Consider the following 10,294-nt stretch of genomic DNA (forward strand, 5'->3'; position numbering starts at 1 on the left):
TATCTCAGTGTTGTTTTAATTTGCATTTCACGGATGGCTAGTGATGTGGAGCAGTTTTTCATATATTTATTCGCTTTTTTAATTTCATCCTCTGAGAAGCGTGTGTTCATCTTGGATGCCCATTTCTGGATTGGGTCTTTAAATTTTAGGGCCCTAGTATTTTTTAGTTCTTTATAAATTCTAGAGAGCAGACCTTTGTATGAGTACTTATTTGTCATGATTTATTCCAAATTTGTGGGTTGCCTTTTCACTTTGTTGGTAATTTCTTTTGACATGAAAAACCTCAGTAAGAGTAGGTCCCAGGAACTGGGGATTTGAACTCAGGCCCTTGCGCTTGCCACGGAAGTGCTTATTCTACTGAGCCATCTCCTTGGCCCCTGATTAATCTTAATTCATAGGAAAGTTACATAGCTGAAGTACCAAACCAAAGGGAATATATGAATATATTCTTCCTAGTCACGAAACTAAGCAGATCTTCTTTTGAACGCTGAAATTTTGTGCACTAGTTACTCCCTAATTTCATATCTCCTGGTTGTTTTCTAAATAATGTTATTGAAAAAAGTAGTAATTAGCATTGAGTGACTTTCTGTCCATGACAGAGGGGACTGCTGAAGTTCCACGTGTGACTTTCCTGTATAAAGCTAGTTCTGTGCCAGTATGGCCATTGGGCATTTCTGTGCAGTAATACTGTTGCATATTACAGTAAGTGAGATTTTTTTGGCTTAAGGTTCTGGAATTTGCACGATTCTGTGAAAGATACTAAAAAATAACAGGCTAATTAATGAATTCTGATATATAATAGGAGTTACAAAATTACAAAATACCTTACTATGTTGAAGATATTCGAACTGTTACCTTTTTTATCCTACCTCTTCTCCTTTTCCTCTCCTATTTCCTTTCCTTTTTCCCCCTTGTTAAGCTTTTTGTGTTAGAGATGAAATAATTGTACTGAAAATTAATTCAGAGGGAGGCTGCCATAACAGCAAATTTCTTACAATGTTATGCTCTTTATCTTCGCTTCTCTAGTGCATCCTCTGCATAACATTTTCTTGAGTCTTCAGCCTTGCAAAATAAACACATAATTTGGTTTTTGTCTCTGCATGAGTATAGAATAAAATCTCTGTAGTGGGCAAAACTGCAGTTAGCATTAAGTTCGTACAAGTTATTGATTTGTCTGAAAAATCACCAATGCCTATTTCTGATTTGTCTGTATTATGCGAAAGCAGTAAACATTGCATTTTAAGAAATTTAAATCCTGTTTTATTCATTCTACAAATGTGTATGTGCTTGGTATTACGCATACACATGTGCCTTGTATTATACATATACGATAAACTTGATTGCTTTTCTCTTAGAAAGTTGATTTTTAAAATATGGTAAATTTTTAGGTTGAGAGATTTCATTAGTACACATTCACTAGTATTTTTGGTGAAAAAATGCCAGATTTTTTGTGAACAGTTAAATATTTCAAGTCATGCTTGGATAGGACAGGTTTTTGTTTGGAGAATGTTTTTCCATATTGCATTTAAGGAATTCTAGAGATAAGAAGTAATTTCAGATAAACCTGAGAACAACAGTGTGCTTAGGGGGTCTGGACCACTAGGTAGGCACACTCCAGCAGCTCTGACTAGGAGAAGAATCTGTGATCACTCAGAGAATGCTATACTTAAGCAAAACTTCAGTATTATACCAGAGTTTTGCTTTTAGAACTGAATTCCTGTAATGTAAGTAATATGCACATGGTCCGAGGTTACTATTTTTAAGCTAGAAGTAGTTATTAATCCTGATTAATTTCAAGATTAATTATAACAGCTGTTCTCCCTTAGTTTTTAAATCTTTTATCAACTCATATACAAAGTGTATAATGAAACAACTAAGGATTGTAGCAGGTATCACTGATTTCATTATATTCCCTAATTCCTTAATTGTGCCTCTCTTAGCTAACTTTTTTTTTCTCCTACTTCCGTATTTGGTACAGGGTCTCACTACGCAGCTCACACTCGTAGTAATCCTCCTATTTTCAGCCTCCCCAGCAATGGGCTTGTAGGGGTGTGCTACCATTCCTGGACTCTGTCACTGGCTCAGTGCACCTTGGGGGTGGGGCTAGCAGGGCATGTGGGACCGGGGATCGAACCCTGGTCCCTTCCCTTGCCAAAGCAGGCGCTTAGTTTGCTGAGATCTCTCTTCGGCCCTAGATAACTATTTTTAATACTTTTAGCATTTTTTTTATTTCATGTGACATGTTTATATAAGTTTTACATTGCTTCTCCTGATTTAACATTATTTACTTCCTTTTTACCAAGTGTAAACTTATGTATTTTTCTGCACTACTGTCTATCTCCATTCTCATGATATTCTAGTTTTTAATTCTCCCAAAATTGAGTTAAGTGTCCTTCTTTGTGTATTCACAGGAGGGAAAAACCCAAAACCTTTACTTTGCTCCATAGCAGCAGAGTATTATAATTGCTTGCCTACTTACTGTATCTCTCCTCACTATAGTGAGTCTTTTGAAGGGGGAGATACTGTTTGTGGCTGCTGAGATGAAGTTTCTTAACCTAGCATAAAAGATTTTTACCAGCCTGGTTTGGGTCTGTCTTTCTCGCCTTGTACTAAGCCTGCCTCTTTGTGGCTTCTGTGCTGACTATACATACCACACGACCAGTGCGTGCTTTTTGGCCTCTCTGCCTTTGCGCATGGTGTTTTTCTAAGCATCCTTCATCTATCTAGAAGACTCACTGTGTTTATACCTAGCTTAGATGTATCATCATTAATAAAAAGAATTTTAAGAAAAGGTTTTCTTTGCTATGAATAATGTGGTGATTTTCCTTTCCAGAAACGAAATCCTGAAGTTCGGCATGTAGATTTGGAGATACTCTAGACTTGATGAAGTGAGTCATCTTGGTGGGGACTTGGAGACAAGTTTCTTGGGTCTCTACAAAGCATGCCTCCTCCTTTCTAACATGAAGGAGCCAGCACCATTTAGAAGCTATTTTTTCCAAGATGGAGCTAATATTTTATGTAAAGAGCAATTGAACATGCCACAGAACTAGAACTACTCCCTTTTAATCATGTTTCTGTGCTTTAATTGGGAACATTTGGTTACTTAAATTGTTTATAATTTCTCATTCTAGCTTGTCATTGTATTATGTATTGCAATCATGTTTCTTTTCTTTGCATTGGTAAGTGGCATCCATGGGATTATAACTTTAAATTTTATTTCTACTAAAGACTTTACTCGATCAATATCTGACAGTCTTGAATATTCTGGCTGAATATTGTTGTGTGATTTTTTTCAAATGGTCACTGTTTCAAAGTTTTTCTTTCTTGATACAATTTGGAAATTTTCTGTATACTGTGTGGTTTTGACCTGAACATCGAGTTACACTCTCTTACCTTTATCAGCCAAAAATGTTCATTCCAGAAATGACTTTGTTACTGAATTAAGTGAAAACCTTTCAGTTTTCTCATTTAAATCATAGTTATTTTCTAAAATTTATTTCTCTTTCACTTTTTTTTCCTTGCTTCAATTTTTCTGATGCTAAGAGATAAATAATCCTGGACATTTTCATAAGCCAGTGTGCTGATTCTCTCTTAACTTTCCTTCCTCCCTCCCCCCACCCCTTCTCTTTCTCTCTTCTCCTCTCCTTTTCCTTCTTCCTTCCCTTCCTCCCTTCATAAACTGGCTTAAGTAGCGTAATGTCTAATTACTGGGAGTTAATGCATTTATAAGCATTTTAACATTCTGTAAAATGGACTAGAAATATTTAAAATTTTACAGATAGAATAGCATTGTATTTTTAATTTATTTAAAAGGTACTACTTATGTAAATCTGATCTGTAGGGATTTTTTTGTTGTTGTTGTTATTTGCTTTGAGAGAAGTAAATCTCTTACACTGAAACTTGTGTCATGACTTTGTATAGGATTGTAGTTAATGGTGTGTCTGTGAATTTCTTGCAGTTACAAATGGGCATTTGGCATATTGCTATAACATGTAAGTGAATAGCTTTCTGATGACTCTGGGATAGCAAGGTGAAAAAAACGCGTGATTCAAGAATTGAAAATGTAGTGAAAAAGTGTCCTTTTCCAAAACACAGCTTTGCACTTTATGATCTCCAGGTAGCAGGGAGCACTGTGAGTGCGGCTGCTGCTCTCTTTGCTGGGTGAGTGCTTGACATACGGATCTAACTTCCTATGCGAGGTCAGTGTCTTGAAACTTACTGAGCTGGAGTAAGTTTTATAACTGATTGTCATGAATTATAACAGATTGTCATATTGTAAACAAAAATAAATGTTTGATTAAAGGGTTTGTTCTGGTAGTTTTTGATCCAGAATTGTCATTTGCTGGAAAGTTAAGGGAACATATATTGTGTACTTTTTTTAACTGTTAGCATCTCATGTTGTGCATTTTAAATGAAATAACATTCCAGTTTTATTTATTTATTTATTTATTTTCTGTATGTTAGGGAAGGGTCTGCAGGGTGTTCAAGTTCTCACTACTAGATCGGATTTGTAGTGATCTGCCTGTTTACAGCCTCCCAAGTGCAGGGATTACAGGCGTGTGCCACCATGCCCAGTCTCAATTGCCCTTTCAGCCTGCCCTGGGGGGTGGGCCAGCAAGGCAGACCTGGGGATCAAACTCCCAGCCCCTGCACTTTAATCTGCTGCACTGTTTGGCCGGCCCTCCAGTTTTATTTTTAAGATAGAAAAGTGTTACCTGGGAATATAGCTCAGTGGCAGAGCACTTAGCATGTATAATATGTATATTCAAATTACTCAGTTTTATTGGTTACGTTATAATTTCCTCTATACTTTCTTTTTCCCCTTTCCCATTTCCACCTGCCATTTGTTACTTCACGTTATTGACACATATCAATATTCCAAATTTCACTCATTTTTCTCCTAGTAAAATAAAACTATTCTGAAAAATTTCATGTAGCAAGTCAGGAATAATAACTTGTTTTTAAAAAGATGCTCAAGGTTAATATTTAAAAGTTATTCCAAATGCTGTATATTTTAAGAATCTCTTAAAAAAGCTAATTCCTAATTCTTCTTTGGATTTGATTTTGATGAAGTTCATACCATGCTTAATAATAGAAAACTTATATGGCTGATTTTTCGTTCTGTTTCTTTTCTGCAGTGATATTTTAAAGGTTTATATAAACATGACATAGAAGAGGGCAATGTATCTAGAAATTTGATCATTGTTGTGGTTTTGGGTTTTTTTCCCCCTTAGAACTACAGTTAAATGTAAATGTTAAAAATGGGGAATTTGGGCCTCTTTAAATAATACCTAGTTTTCCATTTCTTGTTTTTGTTCTTTCTAAATTAATGTTTCTTACTTTAGGTTTTGCTCTGTGGCATACATAGTATTTAAGCATATAATTTGAATATTGTCAAGAAAAATAGTCTTCATTGGAAAATAATCACAAAATAAGCACTAGTACTGGACAAAAAAGGAGGACTAGACAAGGGTATGTGACCCCTGCTTTACCCAAGCTAGCATCTGAGGACCGGTCAGAGGTATAGTAGTATACCTCTGATTGAGAATGGATCTCTAGTGAATCGTGAGTATGAGGTGACATATTTTTATACTATGGCAGTGAGAGAATGAAAAGTGGAGACCTGTTTTTAAATGGAACATCTTGGTGGCCAGTAGCATCCAGTTTGTAAGGGGTAGGCTTCTAATGAGGAACCTATAAGTTATGATTCGACTGAAAAGTTGTCTAAATTAATCCTTGTACCCCTCCCCCCAGCACATACACATATTCAGCCCAGACTGCCCAGAATAATAAAAAGACTTGATTTTGGGGTATAAAATGTCAGTGTTACCATAATTATCTCAATTTGAATAATGCTGTTGCTAAAATTAAACCATCTAAAGAGAGGCTTAAATTTTAAATCTGATAACTTTTTGAGGTAGAATTCTGGCAACTACAGAAAATTGCCCAGACATTTGGAATTTATATTACCTTCTTAGATTTCATTTATCAAGATTTGGCAGTACTTCTTTTAAATGTAATGTCTCCCAATTTGCCAAACTGTCAAAAGTCAGTGAAGCATAGAATTGAAGGTAAAATGTTGATTCAAAGATTGTCTCCCCTAAATCCTTTATCCCTACCTCTAAATAGAATTTTGGAAGATATTTATATAGAAGTTTGGTCTGGCAGCCTTTATATTTACATCTTTTACTTGCATCCCTAAGCTTGTTCCTATGGAGAAAGAAAATTTTTATTTCTATTACAGTCTATTAATTGGCTGGTTTCCCTGTTACGTTACCATGACTCTCGTTCCTCAGGATGCCTTTCCTTAGGAAACCTAGGTAAATAAGAGCCACTTGCTTAATTGGGGCTTTCCCCATGAATGAATGGGTGGGGTTTGATTCATGCCACATAATATCTTATGTGCTGATAACAAAACTCTTACATAATACATTTTACTTTTAAAAAATGTATGTTGATTTTTCAGCAGAATTTCTTACTCATTTAGTATGCTTTTTAGTTTGCAAGGTTTTCTCCCTGGTTTTGTGAAACCAAACTATAATTATTAATGTATTATTAGGATGTGTGTTTGGTAAACACAAATCCAAAAAGATATATGCTGTATTGATAAGTATTTTTGTACAATTTAACAAAATTAGATGTGTAAATATTTTAATTAGATGTGTGTGCATGGCATGGTATACTGGGGATTTAACCCCAGGCCTTATGCATGCTAAGCATATGCTCTGCCACTGAGCCCACAGAGCTATTCTTGGTGTCTGTATAGTATGTTTAGACAAAAACACCGAAGACTACAGTACTAGAATCAGCCTCTAGTCAATTCAATTTGAATTTTATACTAGAGTGGTTCCTCATTTTTTGCAGAGGTTATATTCCAGACATCCCCGTGGTAAGTGAAATTCAGCAAAGTAGTGATGTTATATTTATTTTAGTATTTTTATATACTTCAAGGTTTTATAAGACCTTCCCACACTCTTACAAACCTTTCCCACATGTTTGAAAACAATTCTAATGTTCTTAGCCATTTTCTAAACTCACAAACCTACATAATTTTAACAACATATGAATACTGTATGGTACTGTGAAATCCCGCAATGTAGTGAAAAATCTGCAATAAATAATTCAGATTAATGTTTTTTGAAAACCCACAAAACAGTCCATAAAAGTTGAACCGTGAAATAGCAAGGGACTACTATAATTCCTTAGGAATTCCAACTTTGTTTTAAGGAGAAACTAAACCAAAATAATTATTCAAAATAATTTGTTATTTTGGGAATGTATAGCTCCCTCTCCAAATTCAAAACCTATAGCAATAGAAGCAATGTAGTTGACACTTTACACAGCCAAATATAAAATAATTTGTGTTAGGCTTATAGAAGTTTTAAATAGAAGCATATTGTTTATATTATGGTAGGCATCACCAGGATTATTTGAGCTCTTAGTATAGGTACTGTTTTATGTGTGTTCACTTATTTTTTCCCCATGAAGAGCCAAGGAAGTAGGTACTGCTTTTCACGTTTTTGTGTGATCAAACTAAGATATAGTAGTTTGTGTCTGCAGTTGAGTAGGGACAGCTCTAGTATGGCTGCCCTTCAACAAGGTATTTGAGGGGCTGGGGAGATGGCTCAGTGGGGCTGGGGAGATGGCTCAGTAGAATAAGCGCTTCCCTAGTAAGCGCAAGGGCCCGAGTTCAATCCCCAGTTCCGGAAGAAAAAAAACAAGGCATTTGAACCAGAATTTAACTGCTCATTGGGTGGAAGTGAGGCAGGGAGTGGAACACTGAGGGTGAATGCAAGTTGCCTGTCACTTCTGAAATTTATTTACTTTCTTTGTTTATTAGTACTGGGGATTGAAACTAGCCTTTGCTCTGAGCTACATTCCTAGCCCCTTTTTTATTTTGAGGCAGAGTCTCACTAAATTGCTCAGTGGTCCTGACTGGGCTTGTGTCTTTTACCTCAGCTTCCTAGATTACTGGGATTGCAGATATGCAGCACCATGACTGGCAATATATTTAAGTATTACTTCAAAGCTGTCTTAAAGGTAGCAACAGAGGCTGTTCTTTTTAGCCCATATACCTGAAAGACACATGGAGTAGACAACAAACCCATGCACACTGCAATCTGAACATCAGAATGATGTGGCAGATGATTTCTGTGTCACTCAACATAGCCTAAAGTACAATTCCCCGTTTCCTGGCCCCCTATTCCAAGACACCTCTTTTGTTTGTTTTGTTTTTTGTTTTGTTTTGGCAGAACCAGGGATGGAACTCAGGCCTTTGCACTTGCCAGGCAAGTGCATATTCTACTGAGGTATCTCCCAGGACTTAACCTCCTCTTGAGTATTTTTCTTCCTAGTAAATGGCATTTTCATTCTTTCATTTATCCAAAATCTTGGATTCATGCTCCCATTTCTCATGCAACTGACTGTCAACACCTTAGCAGAATTCACTAGCTCTGCCTCCAAAATACATTCAGATTCCATTTGTCATTTCTGTTTTCTTAAAATCAGTCATAATTTCTTGCCTGAATTATCATAATATTCTCTTAGGTGCTTTCCTGCCTTAATTCTAGTCACACTTTGTTTTAAGCACAGTGGATCACAGTCTTTTGAAAACACATCCAAGCATGGCATTCCTCACGTTTCCTGTAGCGTCTGGTCACAGAATAACAAAGCTCAGCAAGGCTCACAGGGCCTGCTCTGCCCCTTTCCTACTTCCTCTGTGTTCTGGCCAGCGTAGTCTCCATACTGTTTTTCAGACATCCCAAGCAACCTCTGAACCAGCTCCTCTGTACTCCCTGAATACCCTTCCCTTCGGTAACTCCACAGCATGCTTCTTCAAATGCCTGTTCCAGTGCCACCTCATCAGCGAGGCCTCTCCTCACCACCCATAAAGAACAGTAAACTTTATCCGCACCCCCATAATTGTTCCCTGCTCCACTTGTGACCATAGTGTTTAGTACGGGTGATTGTAATTTTACTTTTATTTTTTGTCTCCACTAAAATGTATGTTCCCTTAAAGCTGGTTGTCCAGGAACAAGACATAGAAGACATTTAATTTTAAAAAAAAATGCAGAATAAATGTTTTACATATGAAGTTATAAAAATACAAACTCAGCCTACTGGAATGCCATAGTCTAGTTAGTTGAAAAGGAACCGTAAGAGTGATTATAACTCAGTACAGCAATGTATCTATGAATTAATCATGGATTAATTTTCATGCAGTAAAATCAGATTTGTGTGATAGACATGCTGATATGCTGCTGATGGGAGTGAAATTGGGTCATATACTGAAGAGGATTTTTGCAGTAGATATTAATACTGTGGGACATATAGTCATCCTTTGACATGGTCATACTACCGGTATGAACACAGCCCAAAATCTAAGAGGAATATAAAAACGCACACCTATAATCCCAGCATCTGGGTGGCTGAGGCAGGAAGATCACAAGGTTGAGCTCATCCTGGCAATTTAGGGAGATCTTATCTCAAAAACTTAAAAAGGTGAGTATAGGACAGTGAAGGTCCTGCATTCAATCCCCAGCACCATCATTTTTCAGTTAAAATACTAAAACATGAATTTCAAAACAACAACAACAAAACTAAAGTGAAAACCCTTAAATTAGAGCTGTAAGTGTTCTCTTCGCATGGAGGTGAAAACCAGAAGTTTTCAAGGAAAAAAGACAAGCAAGTTTCTTTGCATTATTTTAGAACTCATCTTTACTTCATTAGACTGAAAGTCTTTTTGTATTTTTTAGGAAAGGGTCTACAGGGTGTTCAGGGTCTCACTCCTAGATCAGACTTATAGTGATCTGCCGGTTTACAACCTCCCAAGAGCTGGGATCACAAGCACGTGCCACCATGCCCAGTCTCAATTGCCATCTCAGTGTGCTCCAGGTGCAGGGCCAGCACAGCAGGCCTGGGGATCAAACCTCCAGCCCCCCTGCACCTGCTTGCAGATGCTTTAATCCACTTAGTTATTTGGCTGGCCCCAGACGAAACGTCTTCTGTAGCACTTTTTAGTCCTAATAATATGGGTATATATTTTTGGAAATCAGCATGGCCATTTGTTTACCTCTGTATAATCTGAAATGATTTTAGAGCTCACCATGAATCATCAGAAAGGAGGATCACAAGTTTGAGCCCAATCTGGGCCACTTAGTGCCTTAGCAAGATTGTCTCAAAAGAATAAAAGGGAAGGGTTGGCCATATAGCTCAGTGGATTAAAGTGCCTGTTTAGGCAGATGTAGAGAGGAGGTTCAATCCCCAGTGCACTCTGACAAAGGTTCTACAATCT

General features: G+C 36.9%; 1 protein-coding gene across 1 annotated transcript in view; it reads left to right on the forward strand.

Moving 5' to 3' along the window:
- Positions 1–4,368, forward strand: part of Slc30a9 (solute carrier family 30 member 9) — a 107,883-nt gene extending 103,515 nt beyond the window's left edge. Inside the window, exon 15 of the mRNA XM_023702770.1 lies at positions 2,834–4,368. Coding sequence (XP_023558538.1) covers positions 2,834–2,878 — 45 coding nt within the window. The 3' untranslated portion in view covers positions 2,879–4,368. The remainder of the gene's footprint in view (positions 1–2,833) is intronic.
- Positions 4,369–10,294: the final 5,926 nt, after the last annotated feature.

The sequence above is a fragment of the Octodon degus genome, unplaced genomic scaffold (genome assembly GCF_000260255.1).
Source record: "Octodon degus isolate 3935 unplaced genomic scaffold, OctDeg1.0 scaffold00158, whole genome shotgun sequence".
Lineage (NCBI taxonomy): Eukaryota > Metazoa > Chordata > Mammalia > Rodentia > Octodontidae > Octodon > Octodon degus.